Genomic DNA, 24501 nt, shown 5'->3' with positions numbered 1-24501 from the left:
CAATGCCGGCACATTGTCAGTGTGTTGTCTTCTTGCTGTCCCCGATGCCGGCACATCGTCACTGTGTTGTCTTCTTGCTGTCCCCGATGCCGGCACATCGTCAGTGTGTTGTCTTCTTGCTGTCCCCGATGCCGGCACATCGTCACTGTGTTGTCTTCTTGCTGTCCCCGATGCCGGCACATCGTCATTGTGTTGTCTTCTTGCTGTCCCCGATGCCGGCACATCGTCAGTATGTTCGATTAGGAATCTGAGAAGAATTCTTTTTTTTTTCTTAATTATCCAATGTACAAGAAAAGAAAACGTTCCAGTGTTTATTAAGTGCTTGAATTTAAGGGGACATATTTCGGCGATCTCAGCAGCCAAGAAATGACATCACTGGCACCGGCGGCAAAGTCAAGAAGACACGAGGTGTCGTTCAGTCTGTGCCGAGTTCTATAATCGGTAATGGGATATAATCACTTCCATATTTATAATGACTGCGATTCTTTTTTGGGTCTGGACAATTATATTTATCAATAAGAACAATTAGAAGTAGAAAAAAAAAAAAAAAAGACATCAAATTCTTGCAAATCAATGGCGCCTCCGAGTGGTAAGAAAGTGCAATCAAGTGACAAATAAAGGAGCTTGTCCTGTACAATAAGAAAATTAAAAAAATAGACGACTGCTCCCGTCTTGTAGAAGCTGGGGCTCAGCCCTCTGAGAATTGCTCGTACAGCGCTTTTAGATCCGGATCCTTGAAATTTGGCACAAAATTGATTTTAAGAATTTCACTGAAACCTTCACTCAGAGAGGGAGCCACAAATTTACTTCTGCACGGACATAAAAAACAAAAAGAAACACGCGGTAAGTAAAAAGGACATTTTTATACGGCTTATTTAAAGGGAACCTGTCACCTACTCATCTGCGAGGCGGTCCGATACGGTAAAGTTCAATGGGCGTCGCCCTCTCGGATCCGACGCATCCTCTATCCTTGCAATCGCTGTCCTCCTTGCTTAGTATGGATGACGTGTCCTGCGCCATTCACACAGAGGCCTCCATTGTGCTCCTGCGCATGCGCACTTTGTCTCCCCGCCTGATGACAGAGCAAAGTATTGTAGTGCGCATACATGGAGAAAGGTTAAAGAAGGCTGCGCATGCGCACTACAATACTTTGCTCTGTCCTTAGCAGGGCAGACAAAGTGCGCATGCGGAGGAGCACAATGGAGGGCACTGTGTGGATGACTTAGGACACGGGTCAGGAACCTATGGCTCGCGAGCCAGATGTTGCTTTTTTGATGGCTGCATCTGGCTCGCAGTCAAATCTTTAATAAAAATAATACCGTATTTTCTGGTTTCTAAGACGCACTTTGTTTTCCCCCAAAACTGAGGGGAAAATGGGGGTGTGTCTTACAAACCGCATATGGCATACAGGCTCAGCAGTGGTGGCGCAGGGACGGTGATACTGTGGGCTCCCAGGGTGTAGCGGCGTGAGCCCACAGTAGGTGTCGGACTGTAGGCTGCTTTGAATCTCCCGCAATTGGCAAGATCGACTTCAACAAAATGGCCGCGGAGCATGCGCAGATAGGACTCCGTGGCCATTTTCTTGAAGTCCATTGCGTCGATCTGCGCACACACCACGGCCATTTTCTTGAAGTCGATCTCGTCAACTGCGGGAGGTTCAAAGTAGCCCGCAGTCCACCGGCTACTGCGGGTTTCCACCGTGACACCCCACAGCAGTATCGCCGACCCTCCGCACACTGACCCTCTTGAGCCGCGACACCCCCTCCTATGTGCCTTACCCTGCCTCCTTGAACCTTCTGAGCCGCTCCACCACCGCCGCTCCTCCCCTGGTGAGTATGGCTCTCAGGGAATTACATTTTAAAATATGTGGCGTTCATGGCTCTCTCGGCCAAAAAGGTTCTCGACCCCTGCCTTATGAGGCGTCATCCACACAAAAACAAGGAGGACGGTGATCACAAAAGATGGAGGAGGCGCCGGACCTGAGAGCAGCGACACCCATCGGACCTTACTGTATCAGACTTCTCCGCGGGCGAATAGATGACAGGTTCCCTTTACAGTGTGTTACTGAAAACCTTTAAAATGGGTTGTCCAGTAAAAAAAAAAAGTAATCACCTATTCAAAAGGATAGGCAATATTTTGCTGATCGGAGGAGAGTCCGAACGGGGAACTTTCGGCTAGGTCGGACGCCCAACCAACAATCCGCTCATGTTCTATGGGGCTGCGCACAGATCTCGGCAGCCCCACAGAGAATCAATGGAGTGCAGGTTGCACAAACGCACCACACGTTCCCCGATCCGATTGGTTCGTGTTTGGGAGCTCCGGATACCTCTCCATTAAAAAACAGCACAGAACAGGCACCATCTGAAAGGTAGATGCATGTGATACACTTATAGTATATCCAATGGATATGCCATATATGCCTGAGAAGGGAATACCCCACAAAATATGTTTGATATTGCACCCCAATAATAAAAAATACAGAAAATATTAACAGTTACTAATGAACTTACTTGTAGCTATTGATGACCATATCGTTTACTGACACGTGTCCTTTACTGGTCATCTCCCGAAACTGTGAACAGGTAAAAGAATTATGTCAAACTTAGTCATGTAAAAAGTGGCCAGTTTTTGTTTTTATGTTATTCTTGCTGCTCCTCTGAGTAATCCACTGTTTTCTTTTTTAAAATCAGCCACACGGTTCCAGAGATACGAGCGTTTTTTGTTTAACAGTACCGAGGGGGCGGTGCTTACCGGTTAACAATGCAGACACACCCCTGAGGATCCTGTGAGCATAAAAACTAGAGCTAAATTAAAACACCCATATCTCTGGAATAGTATGGAGTATTAAAAAGAAATAAAAAATGAAATATTCAGGAGAGCAGCGGGAATAAAATAAGATTAAATATTAGTCAGTTAGGACTTGGTTAACGGTCCTCTTAAGTGTAGACTATGTACTCACACCTACCCGATTATTGTGCTTAGCCAACTCGACAGGGGCTATAAAGAAGAAGCAACGGACGGGAACGCCTGCCTTCTGAGCACAGTTGATGTACCTGAGGGATTATAGGAGTACATCAGATTAACAATGTGCATGCAGGCAATTACCTGTAACTTAAAGGGAACCTGTCACCAGATTTGGTGACTCTAAGCTGCGGCCACCACCAGTGAGCTCTTATATACACATTCTAGCATGCTGTATATCAGAGCCCAGGCCGCTGTGTAGAACATATAAAACACTTGATAATACTCACCCAGGAGGTCGCTCCGGTGCAGACTGGTCAGATGGGTGTCTCCGTTCTCCGGGACCGGCGCCTTCTCTTTCAGCCATCTTTGTTCTCTTTCTTCTGAAGCCCGGCGTGCATGACGCGTCCTACGTCATACATACTTGCCGGCAATAAGGTCCTGCGCAGGACCTCAATGTCGTGCACCTGAACAGGACCTCAATACCGGCTGTGTGCATGATGTAGGATGCATCACGCACGCCGGGCTTCAAAACGAAGAAGGAGGACCAAGATGGCCGAAAGAGGAGGCGCCGGTCCTGGAGAACAGTGCCTCCCATTTGACCAGTCTGCTCCGGAGCGACCTCCTAGGTGAGTATTATAGTGATTTTTATGTTCTACACAGCGGCCTGGGCTCTTATATACAGTATTCTGGAATGCTGTATATAAGAGCCCACTGGTGGTGGCTGCAGCTTATAGGTCCCAAATCTACTGACAGGTTCCCTTTAAAAATCACAGCTTTGCTCTCCTGCTTCTGCAAAAGCTTTTTATTCCTATGTTAAAAAAGCTGACGCATCTCTTTTCACACCCCTGGGCTGTAGTGTTCCTCTGTTATACCTCCTGGAAATGTAAGGATTTAAATCACAACTGGAACCATTTCCCTTGTCAATAAGAATTGTCCACATGGAGTCTGACAGGGTTGGCAAGAATTGTACAGTATGTAGGGACACGTCTCATCAACAAGGGTTATCACTGCAGCCATACATTTCCAGGAGGAGTAACGGAGGGACAAGTTTTAAGAAAAGGATACTTCAGACTTGCTATTTATGCTGGAAATCCATTACTAACCGGCTGCGAGACTCCAAGTCAGGGTTGGTATTATCTATCACTATGCTCTTTTGGCTTTTCAGGGCATCCTCACAGGCGGTGACACACTTCTGCCACGTTCCAAGCGTGTCCTAAAACAGACAAGTACACGTCAGGAGATCAGGAAAATCCATGAATTAATTTCCACTATCTCCTACAACACAGTATGTGATAAACTCATTATCCTCTCTACTCACCCTGTTGGCGTAGACGTAACCCTTCGACACCAGGTTTTCTTTTATAAAAGTAGATTTTCCAGCTAGGTATAAAATAAAAGTTTTTGATTCGTCCTGTCCAATCCTTCAAACAAGCAGCATTGAAAGAGAACCACTGCGAGTGGAAGAAAAGCGATTCCGGCAGCAAAATAGGAAAGGGTTCTTTACAGTTAGAGCAGTCAGACTGTGGAATGCCCTATCACAAGAGGTAGTAATGGCAATCAGACTGTGGAATGCCCTACCACAAGAGGTAGTAATGGCAGTCAGACTGTGGAATGCCCTACCACAAGAGGTAGTAATGGCAGTCAGCTGTGGAATGCTCTACCACAAGAGGTAGTAATGGCAGTCATACTGTGGAATACCCTACCACAAGAGGCAGTAATGGCAGTCATACTGTGGAATGCCCTACCACAAGAGGAAGTAATGGCAGTCAGCTGTGGAATGCCCTACAACAAGAGGTAGTAATGGCAGTCATACTGTGGAATACCCTACCACAAGAGGTAGTAATGGCAGTCATACTGTGGAATACCCTACCACAAGAGGTAGTAATGGCATCCAGACTGTGGAATGCCCTACCACAAGAGGAAGTAATGGCAGTCAGACTGTGGAATACCCTACCACAAGAGGCAGTAATGGCAGTCATACTGTGGAATGCCCTACCACAAGAGGAAGTAATGGCAGTCAGACTGTGGAATACCCTACAACAAGAGGTAGTAATGGCAGTCATACTGTGGAATACCCTACCACAAGAGGTAGTAATGGCATTCAGACTGTGGAATGCCCTACCACAAGAGGCAGTAATGGCAGTCAGACTGTGGAATGCCCTACCACAAGAGGAAGTAATGGCAGTCAGACTGTGGAATACCCTACCACAAGAGGTAGTAATGGCAGTCAGACTGTGGAATGCCCTACCACAAGAGGAAGTAATGGCAGTCAGACTGTGGAATACCCTACCACAAGAGGTAGTAATGGCAGTCAGACTGTGGAATGCCCTACCACAAGAGGAAGTAATTGCAGTCATACTGTGGAATACCCTACCACAAGAGGTAGTAATGGCAGTCAGATTGTGGAATACCCTACCACAAGAGGTAGTAATGGCAGTCAGCTGTGGAAAGCTCTACCACAAGAGGTAGTAATGGCAGTCAGACTGTGGAATGCCCTACCACAAGAGGTAGTAATGGCAGTCAGACTGTGGAATACCCTACCACAAGAGGTAGTAATGGCAGTCAGACTGTGGAATGCCCTACCACAAGAGGAAGTAATTGCAGTCATACTGTGGAATACCCTACCACAAGAGGTAGTAATGGCAGTCAGATTGTGGAATACCCTACCACAAGAGGTAGTAATGGCAGTCAGCTGTGGAAAGCTCTACCACAAGAGGTAGTAATGGCAGTCAGACTGTGGAATGCCCTACCACAAGAGGTAGTAATGGCAGTCATACTGTGGAATGCCCTACCACAAGAGGTAGTAATGGCAGTCATACTGTGGAATACCCTACCACAAGAGGTAGTAATGGCAGTCATACTGTGGAATGCTCTACCACAAAAGGTAGTAATGGCAGTCAGCTGTGGAATGCTCTACCACAAGAGGTAGTAATGGCAGTCATACTGTGGAATACCCTACCACAAGAGGTAGTAATGGCAGTCATACTGTGGAATGCTCTACCACAAGAGGTAGTAATGGCAGTCATATTGTGGAATGCTCTACCACAAGAGGTAGTAATGGCAGTCATACTGTGGAATGCTCTACCACAAGAGGTAGTAATGGCAGTCATACTGTGGAATGCTCTACCACAAGAGGTAGTAATGGCAGTCATATTGTGGAATGCTCTACCACAAGAGGTAGTAATGGCAGTCATACTGTGGAATGCTCTACCACAAGAGGTAGTAATGGCAGTCATATTGTGGAATGCCATACCACAAGAGGTAGTAATGGCAGATACTATAACAGCTTTTAAAAAAGGGCTGGATGATTTCCTCAGTACACAAAACATTGTTGGTTATAAATGACTTAGTGACTAAATGTAGAACTGGTGGAGGAAGGTTGAACTAGATGGACCTAGGTCTTTTTTCAACCTAAGTAACTATGTACCCTTCCTGCACATTCAACTTTAATGTGGCCCACGGTCATAAACAGCTGATAGGAGCTAAAAAAGTAACAAACTGTCCCATTGGACCATCAGAGTGAGTTCACTGACAGATTCTTAGTTAACTCATCCTGCAGCCGGCAATAAATAGTACAGTGCAGAATCTCTATAGGGAAAATGGTGCAACATTTTTAATGTGACCCAATTATAAAAATAATGTTTATCCAGAAATACATGGATTTAATGACCGGCTCATTTTCTTTTTTGCCCATCCACTTACTCCATATTTAAGATGGAATGAAATCACAGGTCCGTCCTGCGGGAGCATGGCCCCTGATCTCATTACACCCACACTCATGATAGTCACCCTCTTCAGAGAGGGAGAAGACAGGAACCCCAGTGCCAGCTACTGAAAGTAGCCATCTTAAAATTCAACATTGAGCCTTGCCACATGACTTAGCATAAAAGACAAAACAGACACAGGTGTCAGGGTGCTTGCCCCTCATCAGTGCAAAGCAAGAGATCTGATTTGAGTACGAGAGGATTCTTGCTTTGCACTTACGAGGGGCTAACAAACCTGAAACATGTGTCTGCAAGTAAAGAGTGTCTGGTTTGGCTTCTTATCCTAAGTCATGAGGCAAGAATTGCTACTTCCAGAAAGTGGCACTAAAGTTCCAGTTCTCTTCTCTGAAGAGAAGACAGGGACTCCAGTGTCATCTACTGAAAGCACCAATCTTAAAATTCATCATCGAGCCTTGCCACATGACTTAGGGTAAAAGACAAACCAGACAATATTTGCAGACACGTGTTTCAGGGTGTTTGCCCCTCATCAGTGCAAAAAAAGAGATCTGATTTGGTAAGAAGAGAGGCCTCTTGCTTTGCACTGGTAATGAACAAACGAACCCGAAACATGTGTTTGCAAATAAAGAGTGTCTGGTTTGGCTTCTTATCCTAAGTCATGTGGCATGGCTCGATGTTGAATTTTAAGATTAAAGTGGCACTAAACGTCCGGTTCTCTTCTCTGAAGAGAAGACAGGAACTCCAGTGCCATCTACTGGAAGCAACAATCTTAAAATTCAACATCGAGCCTTGCCACATGACTTAGGGTAAGAAGCCAAACTAGAAACTATTTGCAGATATGTATTTCAGGGTGTTTTCCCCTCATTAGCGCAAAGAAAGAGATCTAATTTGGGTAGAAGAGAGGCCTCTAGCTTTGCACTGGTAAGGGTCAAACGAACCCGAAACATGTGTCTGCAAATAAAGGGTGTCTGGTTTGGCTTCTTATCCTAAGTCAGGTTTTGACTTTAAGGATTGCTACTTCCAGAAAGTGGCACTAAAGTTTCAATTCTCTTTTCTTAGGTGGAGACTTGCATTTTTTATTTCCCAGAGGAGCATTGCATGACCTATAAGTCTCCTCATACATGCATATCACGCTCCACAAGGGGAGACGTTACCCCTTAGATCCTAATGTATAGTAGGGGTACCTCCGATTTTCTATGAGGCGGAGAAGTGCTGGTGTGTCGCGGCACACGCTGTATGACTAAAACATCACCAAAAAGGTCCTACAAATTTACGGGACCACGACACTTCTCTGCGGTGGTCACATTATATTAACAATTACCTGCAGGAAACCCAACCGTTACTACGACTTCTGCAGACGGCGACACCAGGGAGGAAGATGAAGGCTCGTAAGGGGGACCGTTGGGATCCAGAGCTTTCTGTAGGCAGAAAAGGAGATGGTCAACATAGACTAGAAAATGCAATTCATCATCCTCACCGACAATAAGCACCAGCATCTTATAGACCCCGGCCGTGCTGTCCGTACAGTGATCACCGAGGGTATCCAGCTCATTTTTAAGGAATGTATGGAGAGGGGGGACATTTCCATTACAAACTTGGTGCTTTCTCAATTTTAGTGTCTGCAGTGCTCCCTATCAGATCTGAATTGTCACCTCCAGAACTTACCTACTTGTAATGCCCAAACCGGCGTCCCCATGCTATTCTTCCACGGAGGGGACGTCGGCTCTCTCACCTCTCTGGCCATCCTGCGGTGTACGCTCCGTCCACGTCTCCTGGGGCCTGCATACACTTCACAAGCCTCCTGGAAATGCACGTCCACGCCACTTTTTGTTAAAGGGCAAGTGAGCTCAGACCCGGAAGTGCCTCTCAGGTTATTTGAGCGGTTTCAGGTATTTAAGGCACCTTCCCCTAAAGGGAGATGCCTGAGGAACAAGTTCCTAACATTGCTACTTCTCAGGTCCTTATTGCAGCTGTTATTGTGCCACATTCTGCTGCTGAATTGTGTGTTTTAGTGCACTCCTAATCTGCTACTACCATTTATACCTCCTGGGCCCAACCATGCCTCTTTTCTTGAACGGCAAGTGAGCCCAGACCCGGAAGTGCCTCTCAGGTCAGCTGAGAGGTATCAGGTATTTAAGGCACCTTCCCCTTAAGGGAGGTGCCTGGGCAAAGAGTTAGTTATGTTTCTAGTTCTCAGGTTCCTATTGCTGCTGTTATTGTGCTACATTCTGCTGCTGATTTGTGACTGTGTTTTAGTGCACTCCTAATCTGCTGCTGCTTCTACTACCATCTATACCGGCCGTCTACAATACCCGCTGCCGCAAGTATCCTTATGTGCCCAAACGGACGAATCCATGATTACATCTGCTGCTGCTACTACCATCTACGCCGGCGGTCTACGATACCCACTGCTGCAAGTATCCTCATCGGCAGCTGCCATCCGTCTGTCTATCCATCCAAACGGTCGACCACGTTTCCACCTGCTGCCGATCGCTAATCCGAATCCTGGTAGTTTTATTTGGTCACAAATTTGTAATGCATCGTGTATTGTAATGTTGCATACCGTCAAATCAAGTAATATGTGACCCTGCAGATCATGGATGGTCCAGTTGTCTCTGCAATTATATGGGGCTCCCGGCCATCCATGTGCCCCAATAACAAAATGTGCAGAGGTTAGGCTGCTTTCACACTACGTTTTTTTAACATGCGTCATGAACGTTTCTTTTGCTGTAAAAGCAGATCCTGCTTTTACAGCAAAAAAACGTATAAAAACGCATGTGTTATTTTGCAGGATCCTGTCACTTTAAGTTTATGGGCAGGCATTGGAGTCATGTGATCGGGAGTGAGGGGAACTGAACTGATAGACTGGGAGCCGGCTTCTGACAGCTGCAGAGGCTCGTAACCAAGGTAAACATCGGGTAACTTGCTAGGATACCCGATATTTACCTTGGTTACGAGCATCCGCAGCTGCTAGGAGCCGGGCTGCCTGCTCCCTGCACACGTAACCAACGTAAACATTGGGAAACTAAGAGAAGCGCTTTGCTTGGTTACCCGATATTTACCTTGGTTACGAGTGTCCGCAGCTCTCAGGCGGGGGAGAGAGAGAGGAGAGGGAGAGAGAGGCAGAGAAAGAGAGACAGAGAGACAGAGAGGGAGGGGGAGAGAGACAGAGAGGGAGGGGGAGAGAGACAGAGAGGGAGGGGGAGAGAGACAGAGAGGGAGGGGGAGAGAGACAGAGAGGGAGGGGGAGAGAGACAGAGAGGGAGGGGGAGAGAGACAGAGAGGGAGGGGGAGAGAGACAGAGAGGGAGGGGGAGAGAAACAGAGAGGGAGGGGGAGAGAGACAGAGAGGGAGGGGGAGAGAGACAGAGAGGGAGGGGGAGAGAGACAGAGAGGGAGGGGGAGCTAGAGACTGATCACCCGAGGCTGGTTTCTGGGCATGCTCAGTAGAGCATGCAGGATCCTGTCTATCAGCATGCCAGCGTTCACATGCGTTTGCGTGCAGTATAGTCAGGATCCAGCAATTTGCAGTATTTGGACGCAGCTCAAAATCGCTACAAGTAGCATTTTTGAAAAATGTTAAAAAACTGCAACTCGCTGGATCCTCACTATAACGCACGCAAACGCAGGTGAACGCATGTTGACGTGAGTCCATTGCAAATGCATTGAAATGAAAACGCATTTGCACTGGATCCGTTTTTGTGTTAAAAAAAACGCTCAGGACGCATGTTAAAAAACGTAGTGTAAAAGCAGCCTTATATGCTGAAAAAGTGACTTATGATCACTAGATTGATTTCTAGGCCAGATGAGGTGAAATTGCTGAGGATTTGCAATACGGATTATGCAGCACAAATCCCCTGTAATTCACAGTACAATACATGTGGACGAGGATTTCGGAGCACTGTCCATACCCATATGGAGCATGTTGGGGATTTTGAGCCCAGATTTCAGTCTTGGTGAAATCCATAGGAATCCCGCATGTAACTATTCCCCTACAAACCACCTCTATATACCGTATAAACCACAGCCTTTGCCGTCTCCTAGATCACAGCAAAAAAATAATGCATATAGCTACATTACATATGATGGCTCTAGTCTAGTTGGTGCACGGACATGAAAACCATTAAAAAAATTATCCCCCCCCTTCACTTACGGGATCAAATGCCGGCGGTTGAAATGCAGCTTTTTTCCAGCCAAGGAAAAACTCTTCTGGAGTGTAGAACTTAATGCCGACGTTCACTGCGAACTGAGATATAAAACGTTACGGTTATATTTATCTCTATGCATTGGAATGCTGACCCATTGGGCAACATTAAAGGGGTTTATCTGGAGCCGCTCACTTCCACATCGGTGTTCCCCGCTGGGACTGGCTGCAGCGGTTTTGTGTGTGCATTATTGCTACAGCCACACAAACAGTGACGGGCAGGGAAGACAGGGCAAGAGCAACGGGATTGCAGAGAGATTAAATTTGAGTGAACATATTATTTATCATTGTATCACAACTATAGTGAAATGCCGGATAGATCAAAAAAAGAAGATTTTGGGTACTCATCGTAAAATCTCTATCGTGTCATTGGGGGATACAGGAAACCATGTTTAAGCTGTGTACCGCAATGAAGCAATAGTGAAAAGAAGACTTTGGGTACTCACCGTAAAATCTCTCTCGGAGCCTTCATTGGGTGACACAAGAAACCATGTTTAAGCAGTGTCCAGTAATGAAGCGATAGAGAAGAAGGGAATTTTGTTTACTTACCGTAAATTCCTTTTCTTCTAGCTCCAATTGGGAGACCCAGACAATTGGGTGTATAGCTTCTGCCTCCGGAGGCCACACAAAGTATTACACTTAAAAGTGCAAAGCCCCTCCCCTTCTGCCTATACACCCCCCGTGCCTCACGGGCTCCTCAGTTTTGGTGCAAAAGCAAGAAGGAGGAAAAGTTATAAATTGATTTAAAGTAAATTCAATCCGAAGAAATTTCGGAGAACTGAAAACATTCAACATGAACAAAATGTGTACACAAAGAACAACAGCCCGAAGGGAACAGGGGCGGGTGCTGGGTCTCCCAATTGGAGCTAGAAGAAAAGGAATTTACGGTAAGTAAACAAAATTCCCTTCTTCTTTGTCGCTCCATTGGGAGACGCAGACAATTGGGACGTCCAAAAGCAGTCCCTGGGTGGGTAAAGTAAAACCTCGTAATAGAGCCGTAAAACGGCCCCTTCCTACAGGTGGGCAACCGCCGCCTGAAGGACTCGCCTACCTAGGCTGGCATCTGCCGAAGCATAGGTATGCACCTGATAGTGTTTCGTGAAAGTGTGCAGGCTCGACCAGGTAGCTGCCTGACACACCTGCTGAGCCGTAGCCTGGTGCCGCAAAGCCCAGGACGCACCCACGGCTCTGGTAGAATGGGCCCTCAGCCCTGAGGGAACCGGAAGCCCAGAAGATTGGCAAGCTTCGAGAATTGGTTCCTTGATCCACCGAGCCAGGGTTGATTTGGAAGCCTGTGACCCTTTACGCTGGCCAGCGACAAGGACAAAGAGTGCATCCGAGCGGCGCAGGGGCGCCGTACGAGAAATGTAGAGTCTGAGTGCTCTCACCAGATCTAACAAGTGCAAATCCCTTTCACATTGGTGAACTGGATGAGGACAAAAAGAGGGTAAGGAGATATCCTGATTGAGATGAAAGGGGGATACCACCTTAGGGAGAAATTCCGGAACCGGACGCAAAACCACCTTGTCCTGGTGAAACACCAGGAAAGGGGCTTTGCATGACAGTGCTGCTAGCTCAGACACTCTCCGAAGTGATGTGACTGCTACTAGGAAGGCCACTTTCTGCGAAAGGCGTGAGAGAGAAATATCCCTCATTGGCTCGAAAGGTGGTTTCTGAAGAGCCATCAGCACCCTGTTCAGATCCCAGGGTTCTAACGGCCGCTTGTAAGGAGGGACTATGTGACAAACCCCCTGCAGGAACGTGCGTACCTGTGGAAGTCTGGCTAGGCGCTTCTGAAAGAACACAGAGAGCGCTGAGACTTGTCCCATAAGGGAGCCGAGCGACAAACCTTTTTCCAATCCGGACTGAAGGAAGGAAAGAAAAATGGGCAAGGCAAATGGCCAGGGAGAAAAACCCTGATCAGAGCACCAAGATAAGAATATCCTCCACGTCCTGTGGTAGATCTTGGCGGACGTAGGCTTCCTAGCCTGTCTCATAGTGGCAATGACCTCTTGAGATAACCCTGAAGACGCTAGGATCCAGGACTCAATGGCCACACAGTCAGGTTGAGGGCCGCAGAATTCAGATGGAAAAACGGCCCTTGAGACCGCAAGTCTGGTCGGTCTGGTAGTGCCCACGGTTGGCCCACCGTGAGATGCCACAGATCCGGATACCACGACCTCCTCGGCCAGTCTGGAGCGACGAGGATGGCGCGGCGGCAGTCGGACCTGATCTTGCGTAACACTCTGGGCAACAGTGCCAGAGGAGGAAACACATAAGGGAGTTGAAACTGCGACCAATCCTGAACTAAGGCGTCTGCCGCCAGAGCTCTGTGATCTTGAGACCGTGCCATGAATGTCGGGACCTTGTTGTTGTGCCGGGACGCCATTAGGTCGACGTCCGGCATCCCCCAGCGGCAACAGATCTCCTGAAACACGTCCGGGTGAAGGGACCATTCCCCTGCGTCCATGCCCTGGCGACTGAGCAAGTCTGCTTCTCAGTTTTCTACGCCCGGGATGTGAACTGCGGATATGGTGGAGGCTGTGGCTTCCACCCATAGCAGAATCCGCCGGACTTCCTGGAAGGCTTGCCGACTGCGTGTTCCGCCTTGGTGGTTGATGTATACCACCGCTGTGGAGTTGTCCGACTGAATTCGGATCTGCTTGCCTTCCAGCCACGGCTGGAACGCCTTTAGGGCAAGATACACTGCCCTTATCTCCAGAACATTGATCTGAAGGGAGGACTCTGGCTGAGTCCGAGTACCCTGAGCCCTGTGGTGGAGAAATACCGCTCCCCACCCTGACAGGCTCGCTTCCGTCGTGACCACAGCCCAGGATGGGGGCAGGAAGGATTTCCCCTTCGACAGAGAAGTGGGAAGAAGCCACCGCTGAAGGGAAGCCTTGGCTGCCCGAGAAAGGGAGACGTTCCTGTCGAGGGACGTCGACTTCCTGTCCCATTTGCGGAGAATGTCCCATTGAAGTGGACGCAGATGAAACTGCGCAAAAGGAACTGCCTCCATTGCTGCTACCATCTTCCCTAGGAAGTGCATGAGGCGCCTCAAGGGGTGTGACTGGCCTTGAAGGAGAGATTGCACCCCTGTCTGTAGTGAACGCTGTTTGTCCAGCGGAAGCTTCACTATCGCTGAGAGAGTATGAAACTCCATGCCAAGATATGTCCTAGGAAATCTCCTTGGGAGATTGAGGCGATGACGGAGCGGAGCGATTCCATCCGAAACCGCCTGGTTTTTACGTGTTTGTTGAGCAGTTTTAGGTCCAGAACAGGACGGAAGGATCCGTCCTTTTTCGGCACCACGAACAAGTTGGAGTAAAAACCGTGACCCTGTTGCTGAAAAGGAACAGGGATCACCACTCCTTCTGCCTTCAGAGTGCACACTGCCTGAAGAAGAGCATCGGCTCGCTCGGGGGGCGGAGATGTTCTGAAGAATCGAGTCGGGGGACGAGAGCTGAACTCTATCCTGTAACCGTGAGACAGAATGTCTCTCACCCAACGGTCTTTTACCTGTGGCAGCCAGGCGTCGCAAAAGCGGGAAAGCCTGCCACCGACCGAGGATGCGGTGTGAGGAGGCCGAAAGTCATGAGGAGACCGCTTTGGGAGCGGTTCCTCCGGCGGTCTTTTTAGGACGTGACTTAGACCGCCATGAATCGGAGTTCCTCTGATCCTTCTGAGGCCTTTTGGACGAGGAGAATTGAGACCTGCCCGCGGACCGAAAGGACCGAAACCTCGATTGTACCTTCCGTGGTTGAGGTCTGTTTGGTTTGGACTGGGGTAAGGATGAGTCCTTTCCCTTGGATTGTTTAATGATTTCATCCAATCGCTCCCCAAACAGGCGGTCGCCAGAAAATGGCAAACCGGTTAAGAACTTTTTGGAAGCAGAGTCTGCCTTCCATTCACGTAGCCACATGGCCCTGCGGACTGCCACCGAATTGGCGGATGCTACCGCCGTACGGCTCGTAGAGTCCAGGACAGCATTAATGGCGTAGGACGCAAACGCCGACGCCTGAGAGGTTAAGGACACCACTTGCGGAGCAGACGTACGCGTGACTGCATTAATCTGCGCATGACAAGCTGAGATAGCTTGGAGTGCCCATACGGCTGCGAATGCTGGAGCAAAAGACGCGCCGATAGCTTCATAGATGGATTTCAACCAGAGCTCCATCTGCCTGTCAGTGGCATCTTTGAGTGAAGCCCCATCTTCCACTGCAACTATGGATCTAGCCGCCAGTCTGGAGACTGGAGGATCCACCTTGGGACACTGAGCCCAGCCCTTGACAACGTCAGGGGGGAAGGGATAACGTGTATCCTTAAGGCGCTTGGAAAAACGCTTATCTGGACAAGCTCGGTGTTTCTGGACTGCCTCTCTGAAGTCAGAGTGATCCAGAAACGTACTCAATGTACGCTTGGGAAACCTGAAACGGAATTTCTCCTGCTGAGAAGCTGACTCCTCAATTGGAGGAGCTGGGGGAGAAATATCCAACACCTGATTGATGGTCGCTATAAGGTCATTCACTATGGCGTCACCTTCAGGTGTATCTAGGTTGAGAGCGGCCTCAGGATCAGAATCCTGATCTGCTACCTCCGCTTCATCATCCAGAGAGTCCTCTTGCTGAGACCCTGAACAGTGTGATGAAGTCGAGGGAAGCTCCCAGCGAGCCCGCTTAGGCGGCCTGGGACTGCGGTCCGTGTCAGAGACCTCACCCTGGGACCTATGGGTCACCCCAGGAGCACTTTGCTGTTCCAACCGAGGGGGGCCTGGGGTCAATGATTCAACAGTGCCCGGGGCCTGTGTTACCGGTCTGGACTGCAAGGCTTCTAGTATCTTAGCAGACCATTTATCCATACTCTCAGACAGTTTGTCAGCAAATACTGCAAACTCCTTCCCTGTCACCTGGACAGTGGTAGCAGGTGGTTCCACCTGGGCCACCAGTAGCAGAGGCTCCGGCTGAGTAAGTGCCACGGGGGCCGAGCACTGCACACAATGAGGATCGGTGGAACCTGCCGGTAGTATAGCCGCACATGAGGTACAGGTTGCAAAGTAAGCCTGTGCTGTGGCACCCTTGCTTTTTGCGGACGACATGCTGTTGTCTCGTCTGAGTACAATGCAGGAGGGTATATAGCCAAAAATCAACAGTGCGACCGTACAGTGTAAATGTATAGCATATAAGCATATATATATATGTACACTTCGGCACTCAGTGGGGCCAGCACCACAGGTGCTGCTTACCGACCGCTCAAAGCGGTTGTCTGATCATCAGATTCCCTGCCTGGGCCTCCCAGAGCCATGTTGTCTCTCCTCTCCAGCGTCAGAAGTGCTGACAGGAATGGCTGCCGGCGTTCTGTGTGGAGGAGGGGGCCGTGGGCGTGCCCTAGAAAGTGCGGGAATCTGATGCCCCACTGTGCTGAGTGAGGGGGGGAGGAGGATACAAAGTATGCTCCAGCCCTCAGCGCTGACGTCCTGTGCAGCGTCCCGCCCTTCCCCTGACTGGCAGGCCTGGGGGCGGGAATATGCGATACTAGGCCGCAAAAGCCGGGGACTAAAGTTATAAGCGCGGCCAGCAAATAAGCGCGGTCGGCGCGGTAGTCCCCGGCGCACTAACACACCCAGCAGTGCTGCAGTGTGTATGGCACAAGCGCTCCATGCGCGGTCCCCCAAGGGGACACAGAGTACCTCACAGTAGCAGGGCCTTGTCCCTGACGATACCCGGCTCCTGTCCAGCAGATTCCCCAGGGGCTGCGGAGGGAGCACGGTCCCAGTGCCCGGAGACCGATTAGGATCCCACTTCACCCAGAGCCCATTAAGGGATGGGGAAGGAAAACAGCATGTGGCTCCTGCCTATGTACCCGCAATGAGTACCTCAACCTTAACAGCACCGCCGACCAGAGTGGGGTGAGAAGGGAGCATGCTGGGGGCCCTGTTATGGGCCCTCTTTTCTTCCATCCGACATAGTCAGCAGCTGCTGCTGACTAAGATGTGGAGCTATGCGTGGATGTCAGCCTCCTTCGCACAAAGCATAAAAACTGAGGAGCCCGTGAGGCACGGGGGGTGTATAGGCAGAAGGGGAGGGGCTTTATACTTTTAAGTGTAATACTTTGTGTGGCCTCCGGAGGCAGAAGCTATACACCCAATTGTCTGGGTCTCCCAATGGAGCGACAAAGAAAAGAAGATTTTAGGTACTCAGCGTAAAATCTCTTTCCCGCAGCCTTCATTGGGTGACACAAGAAACCATGTTTAAGCTATGTCCCAATGAAGCAATATAGAAGAAGGGAATTTTGTTACTTACCGTAAATTCCTTTTCTTCTAGCTCTTATTGGGAGACCCAGACGATTGGGGTATAGCTACTGCCCTCCGGAGGCCACACAAAGCACTACACTAAAAAGTGCAAGGCCCCTCCCCCTCTGGCTATACCCCCCCGTGGTATCACGGGTTCTCCAGTTTTAGTGCCAAAGCAAGAAGGAGGAAGCCAATAACTGGTTTAAACAAATTAACTCCGAATAACGTCGGAGAACTGAAAAACCGTTCAACATGAACAACATGTGTACCCGCAAACAACCAAGAAATCCCGAAGGACAACAGGGCGGGTGCTGGGTCTCCCAATAAGAGCTAGAAGAAAAGGAATTTACGGTAAGTAACAAAATTCCCTTCTTCTTCAGCGCTCTATTGGGAGACCCAGACGATTGGGACGTCCAAAAGCTGTCCCTGGGTGGGTAAAGAGATACCTCATGTTAGAGCTGCAAAACAGCCCTCCCCTACGGGGATGTCACTGCCGCCTGCAGGACTCTTCTACCTAAGCTGGCATCCGCCGAAGCATAGGTATGCACCTGATAATGTTTGGTGAAAGTGTGCAGACTCGACCAGGTAGCTGCCTGGCACACCTGTTGAGCCGAAGCCTGGTGTCGTAGCGCCCAGGACGCACTCACGGCTCTGGTTGAATGGGCTTTCAGCCCTGAAAGAACCGGAAGCCCTGCAAAACGGTAGGCTTCCAGAATTGGTTCTTTGATCCATCGAGCCAGGGTGGCTTTAGAAGCCTGCAACCTCTTGCGCGTACCAGCGACAAGGGCATCGGAACGGCGTACGGGCGCCGTGCGTGAAATGTAGATTCTGAGTGCTCTCACCAGATCTAGCAAACGTAAATCATTCTCATACCGGTGAACCGGATGAGTGCAAAAGGACGGTAAGGAGATATCCTGATTAAGATGAAACGAGGATACTACCTTAGGGAGAAACTCCGGAATGATGCGCAGCACTACCTTGTCCTGGTGAAACACCAGGAAGGGAGCCTTGGATGACAGAGCTGCCAGCTCAGACACTCGCCGAAGCGATGTGATCGCAACGAGAAACGCCACCTTCTGTGACAGGCGAGAAAAGGAAACTTCCTTCAGAGGCTCGAAAGGCGGCTTCTGGAGAGCAACTAGAACCCTGTTCAGATCCCATGGATCCAACGGCCGCTTGTACGGGGGTACGATATGACAAACCCCCTGCGGGAACGTGCGCACCTTAGAAAGACGTGCTAGACGCTTCTGAAAAAACACGGATAGTGCTGAGACTTGCCCTTTGAGGGAGTCTAGCGACAAGCCCTTTTCTAACTCCTATTGTAGGAAGGAAAGAAAGATAGGCAATGCAAATGGCCAGGGAGACACTCCCTGAGTAGAGCACCAGATTAAGAAAACCTTCCACGTTCTGTGGTAGATCTTAGCAGACGTGGGCTTCCTAGCCTGTCTCATGGTGGCAACGACCCCTTGGGATAATCCTGAAGACGCTAGGATCCAGGACACACAAGCCACACAGTCAGGTCCAGGGCCGCAGAATTCCGATGGAGAAAACGGCCCTTGAGACAGTAAGTCTGGTCGGTCTGGTAGTGACCCCGGTCGGCCGACCGTGAGATGCCACAGATCCGGGTACCACGATCTCCTCGGCCAGTCTGGTGCGACGAGTATGACGCGGCTGCAATCGGATCTGATTTTTGCGCAGTACTCTGGGCAAGAGTGCCAGAGGTGGAAACACATATGTGAGCCGGAACTGCGACCAATCTTGCACTAAGGCGTCTGCCGCCAGAGCTCTGTGATCGCGCGATCGTGCCATAAATGCCGGGACCTTGTTGGTGTGCCGAGACGCCATTAGGTCGACGTCCGGCCCCCCCCAGCGGCAACAGATTTCCTGAAACACGTGCGGGTGAAGGGACCATTCCCCCGCGTCCATGCCCTGGCGACTGAGGAAGTCTGCTTCCCAGTTTTCTACGCCCGGGATGTGAACTGCGGATATGGTGGATGCTGTGTCCTCCACCCACATGAGGATTCGCCGGACTTCCTGGAAGGCTGCTGACTGCGTGTCCCTCCTTGGTGGTTGATGTATGCCACCGCTGTGGAGATGTCCGACTGGATTCGGATCTGCTCCCTTCTAGCCACTTTTGGAAAGCTAATAGGGTAAGATACCCTGCCCCGATTTCCAGCACATCGAACTGAAGGGTGGACTCCTGCTGAGTCCACGTCCCCTGAGCCATGTGGCGGAGACAAACTGCTCCCCACCCTGACAGACTCGTATCTGTCGTGACCACTGCCCAGGATGGGGGCTATGGCAATGAGGTGGGAATAAGCCACTATTGCAGAGAGTCCTCGGCCGTCAGGGAAAGGGAGACTTCCCGTCCAGGGAGGTTGACTGCCCATCCCATTGGCGGAGAATGTCCCATTGCCGTTGGCGCAGATGAAACTGCGCAAAGAGAACTGCCTCGATGGCTGCCACCATCTTCCTTAGGAAGTGCATGAGGCGCCTTAAGGGGTGCGACTGGCCTTGAAGGAGAGACTGCACCTCTGTCCGCAGTGAACGCTGCTGGTTCAGCGGAAGCTTCACTATGGCTGATAGAGTATGAAACTCCATGCCGAGATACGTTAGTGATTGAGTCAGAGACAGATTTGACCTTGCCAAATTGATGATCCACCCGAAAGTCTGGAGAGTCTCCAGCGTAACATTCAGGCTGCGTTGGCATGCCTCGAGGGAGGTTGCTTTGACGAGTAGATCGTCCAAGTACGGAATCACCGGGTGTCCGTGAGAGTGCAAGACTGCTACCACTGCTGCCATGACCTTGGTGCCCACCCGTGGGGCTGTCGCCAGACTGAATGGCAGAGCTACGAACAGAAGATGTTCGTCTCCTATCACAAAACGTAGAAAACGTTGGTGCTCCGTAGCAATTGGCACGTGGAGATAGGCATCTTTGATGTCTGTTGAAGCAAGGAAGTCTCCTCGAGACATTGAGGCAATGACGGATCGGAGGGATCCCATCCGGAACCGCCTGGCGTTCGCATGCTCGTTGAGCAGTTTCAGAACCAGAACAGGACGGAAGGAACCGTCCATTTTTGGAGCCACAAAGAGATTGGAGTACAAACCCTCGCCCTCGTTCCTGAGGGGGGACAGGGATCACCACTCCTTCTGCTCTTAGAGCGTCCACCGCCTGCAGCAGGGCATCTGCTCGGTGGAGAGGTGGGGCCGTTCTGAAGAATGGAGTCGGAGGACGAGAACAGAACACTGTCCTGTGCACGTGAGCACAATGTCCGTCACCCACCGGTCTGTGACCTGTGGCAGCTAAATGTCGCCAAAGGCGGGGGAGTCTGCCATCAACCGCGGATGCGGAGAGAGAGAGAGAGAGCTGAGAGTCCTGAGGAGACCGCCTTGGTAGCGGTTCCTCCGACTGCCTTCCTTGGGCGAGATTGAGCCCGGCCGGAATCTGAGCCCGTCTGAGGTTTTGTAGCCCTTTTGCACGAGGACAATTGGGACCTGCCGAAGCTTGGGAAGGACCGAAACCTCGACTGTACTTTTAGGACAGTATTAACAGGGTAAGTCGCAGTGCAGACATTGCGGGGTTACGGACGCCTCTGCGGTACAGATGTCCCTGCTCAAGGTCAGCTGCGCAAGAACAGCAGAAAAGGTTAGGTTGCCCATACGGCTGTGGATGCCGGAGCAACCGACACGCCGATAGCCTCCTAGACAGATTTCAACCAGAGTCCATCTGTCTGTGAATGGCATCTTGAAGTGAAGCCCCATCTCCAGTGCAACTATGGCTCTATATGCAAGCCTGGAGATTGGAGAATCCACCTTTGGACCCTGGGTCCAGCGCTGACCACGTCAGGGGAAAAAAGGGATAACGTGTATCCTAAAAACGTTTGGAGAAGACGCTTATCTGGTAAGCGTGGTGTTCCTGGACTGCTTCTCTGAAGTCAGCGTGGCCAGAAAAATACTCAATATCTGCGTGAGACACTGAAAAGGAACTTCTCCTGTTCGTCTCCTATCTCCACTGGGGGAGCTGAGGGAGAAGAAGGGAATTTTGTTACTTACCGTAAATTCCTTTTCTTCTAGCTCTTATTGGGAGACCCAGACGATTGGGTATAGCTACTGCCCTCTGGAGGCCACACAAAGCACTACATTAAAAGTGCAAGGCCCCTCCCCCTCTGGCTATACCCCCCCGTGGTATCACGGGTTCTCCAGTTTTAGTGCCAAAGCAAGAAGGAGGAAGCCAATAACTGGTTTAAACAAATTAACTCCGAATAACATCGGAGAACTGAAAAACCGTTCAACATGAACAACATGTGTACCCGCAAACAACAAAAAAACATCCCGAAGGACAACAGGGCGGGTGCTGGGTCTCCCAATAAGAGCTAGAAGAAAAGGAATTTACGGTAAGTAACAAAATTCCCTTCTTCTTCAGCGCTCTATTGGGAGACCCAGACGATTGGGACGTCCAAAAGCTGTCCCTGGGTGGGTAAATAAATACCTCATGTTAGAGCTGCAAAACAGCCCTCCCCTACGGGGGTGTCACTGCCGCCTGCAGGACTCTTCTACCTAAGCTGGCATCCGCCGAAGCATAGGTATGCACCTGATAATGCTTGGTGAAAGTGTGCAGACTGGACCAGGTAGCTGCCTGGCACACCTGTTGAGCCGAAGCCTGGTGACGTAATGCCCAGGACGCACCCACGGCTCTGGTGGAGTGGGCTTTTAGCCCTGAAGGAACCGGAAGCCCCGCAGAACGGTAGGCCTCTAGAATTGGTTCTTTGATCCATCGAGCCAGGGTGGCTTTAGAAGCCTGCAACCCCTTGCGCGGACCAGCGACAAGGACGAAAAGTGCATCGGCACGGCGTATGGGCGCCGTGCGGGAAATGTAGATTCTGAGTGCTCTCACCAGATCTAGCAAACGTAAGGCCTTTTCATACCGGTGAACCGGATGAGGGCAAAAAGAAGGCAAGGAAATATCCTGATTAAGATGAAAAGAGGATACGACCTTAGGGAGAAACTCCGGAATGGGGCGCAGCACAACCTTGTCCTGGTGGAACACCAGGAAGGGAGCCTTAGATGACAGAGCTGCCAGCTCAGACACTCGCCGAAGCGATGTGATTGCAACAAGAAACGCCACTTTCTGCGACAGCCGAGAAAAGGAAACTTCCTTCAGAGGCTCGAAGGGCGGCTTCTGGAGAGCAACTAGTACCCTGTTCAGATCCCATGGATCTAACGGTCGCTTGTACGGGGGCACAATATGACAGACCCCCTGCAGGAACGTGCGCACCTTAGGAAGACGTGCTAGACGCTTCTGAAAAAACACGGATAGTGCCGAAACTTGCCCTTTAAGGGAGCTGAGCGACAAGCCCTTTTCTAACCCCGATTGCAGGAAGGAAAGAAACTTGGGCAATGCAAATGGCCAGGGAGACACTCCCTGAGCAGAGCACCAGGACAAGAAAATCTTCCACGTTCTGTGGTAGATCTTAGCCGAATTCGACTTTCTAGCTTGTCTCATTGTGGCAATGACTCCCTGAGATAATCCAGCAGATGCTAGGATCCAGGACTCAATGGCCACACAGTCAGGTTCAGGGCCGCAGAATTCTGATGGAAAAACGGCCCTTGGGACAGTAAGTCTGGTCGGTCTGGCAGTGACCACGGTCGACCGATCGTGAGATGCCACAGATCCGGATACCACGACCTCCTCGGCCAGTCTGGAGCGACGAGTATGACGCGGCTGCACTCGGATCTGATCTTGCGTAGCACTCTGGGCAAGAGCGCCAGAGGTGGAAACACGTATGGGAGCTGAAACTGCGACCAATCTTGAACCAAGGCGTCTGCCGCCAGAGCTCTTTGATCGCGCGACCTCGCCATGAATGCCGGGACCTTGTTGTTGTGCCGGGACGCCATTAGGTCGACGTCCGGCACTCCCCAGCGGCGACAGATTTCCTGAAACACGTCCGGGTGAAGGGACCATTCCCCTGCGTCCATGCCCTGGCGACTGAGGAAGTCTGCTTCCCAGTTTTCTACGCCTGGGATGTGAACCGCGGATATGGTGGATGCTCTGTCCTCCACCCACATTAGAATGCGCCGGACTTCTTGGAATGCTTGCCGACTGCGCGTCCCTCCTTGGTGGTTGATGTATGCCACCGCTGTGGAGTTGTCCGATTGGATTCGGATCTGCTTTCCTTCCAGCCACTGTTGGAAGGCCAGTAGAGCAAGATACACTGCTCTGATCTCCAGAACATTAATCTGAAGGGTGGACTCCTGCGGAGTCCACGTCCCCTGAGCCCTGTGGTGGAGAAATACTGCTCCCCACCCTGACAGACTCGCATCTGTCGTGACTACTGCCCAGGATGGGGGCAGGAAGGATCTTCCCTGAGACAATGATGTGGGAAGGAGCCACCATTGTAGAGAGTCTTTGGCCGTCTGGGAAAGCGAGACTTTCCTGTCCAGGGACGTTGACTTCCCGTCCCATTGGCGGAGAATGTCCCATTGAAGTGGGCGCAGATGAAACTGCGCAAAGGGAACTGCTTCCATGGCTGCCACCATCTTCCCTAGGAAATGCATGAGGCGCCGCAAGGGATGCAACTGGCCCTGCAGGAGAGATTGCACCCCTGTCTGTAGTGACCGCTGCTTGTCCAGCGGAAGCTTCACTATCGCTGCTAGAGTATGAAACTCCATGCCAAGATACGTTAGTGACTGAGTCGGTGATAGGATCGACTTTGGAAAGTTGATGATCCATCCGAAAGACTGTAGAGTCTCCAGCGTAGCATTCAGGCTGAGTTGGCATGCCTCCTGAGAGGGAGCTTTGACCAATAAATCGTCTAGGTAAGGGATCACCGAGTGTCCCTGAGAGTGCAAGACTGCTACCACCGCCGCCATGACCTTGGTGAAGACCCGTGGGGCTGTCGCCAGACCAAATGGAAGAGCTACGAACTGAAAATGGTCGTCTCCTATCACAAAACGTAGAAAACGTTGATGTTCTGTAGCAATTGGCACGTGGAGATAAGCATCTCTGATGTCTATTGAGGCAAGGAAGTCTCCTCTGGACATTGAGGCAATGACAGAGCGGAGGGTTTCCATCCGGAACCTCCTGGCGTGCACATGCTTGTTGAGCCGTTTTAGGTCCAGAACAGGACGGAACGAGCCGTCCTTTTTTGGAACCACAAAGAGATTGGAGTAAAACCCTTGCCCTTGTTCCTGAGGAGGGACTGGGATAACCACTCCTTCCGCTTTTAGGGAATCCACCGCCTGCAGCAGAGCATCTGCTCGGTCTGGCCGTGGGGAGGTTCTGAAGAACCGAGCTGGAGGACGAGAATTGAACTCGATTCTGTA

General features: G+C 50.4%; 1 protein-coding gene across 1 annotated transcript in view; it reads right to left on the bottom strand.

Moving 5' to 3' along the window:
• Positions 1-307: 307 nt before the first annotated feature.
• The window catches only part of PNKP (polynucleotide kinase 3'-phosphatase), a 95885-nt gene continuing 71691 nt past the window's right edge, over positions 308-24501 (bottom strand). The window contains exons 11-17 of the mRNA XM_075328859.1: positions 10839-10931; positions 8008-8104; positions 4283-4344; positions 4068-4177; positions 2966-3053; positions 2511-2572; positions 308-809 (exon numbers count right to left, since the gene is read on the bottom strand). Of these exons, the coding sequence (XP_075184974.1) occupies positions 689-809; positions 2511-2572; positions 2966-3053; positions 4068-4177; positions 4283-4344; positions 8008-8104; positions 10839-10931 (633 nt within the window). The 3' untranslated portion in view covers positions 308-688. The remainder of the gene's footprint in view (positions 810-2510; positions 2573-2965; positions 3054-4067; positions 4178-4282; positions 4345-8007; positions 8105-10838; positions 10932-24501) is intronic.

This window comes from Anomaloglossus baeobatrachus, chromosome 11, assembly GCF_048569485.1.
Source record: "Anomaloglossus baeobatrachus isolate aAnoBae1 chromosome 11, aAnoBae1.hap1, whole genome shotgun sequence".
NCBI lineage: Eukaryota > Metazoa > Chordata > Amphibia > Anura > Aromobatidae > Anomaloglossus > Anomaloglossus baeobatrachus.
The sequence above is the reverse complement of the archived record's forward strand: the minus strand, read 5'-3'. Positions and strand labels throughout refer to the sequence as shown.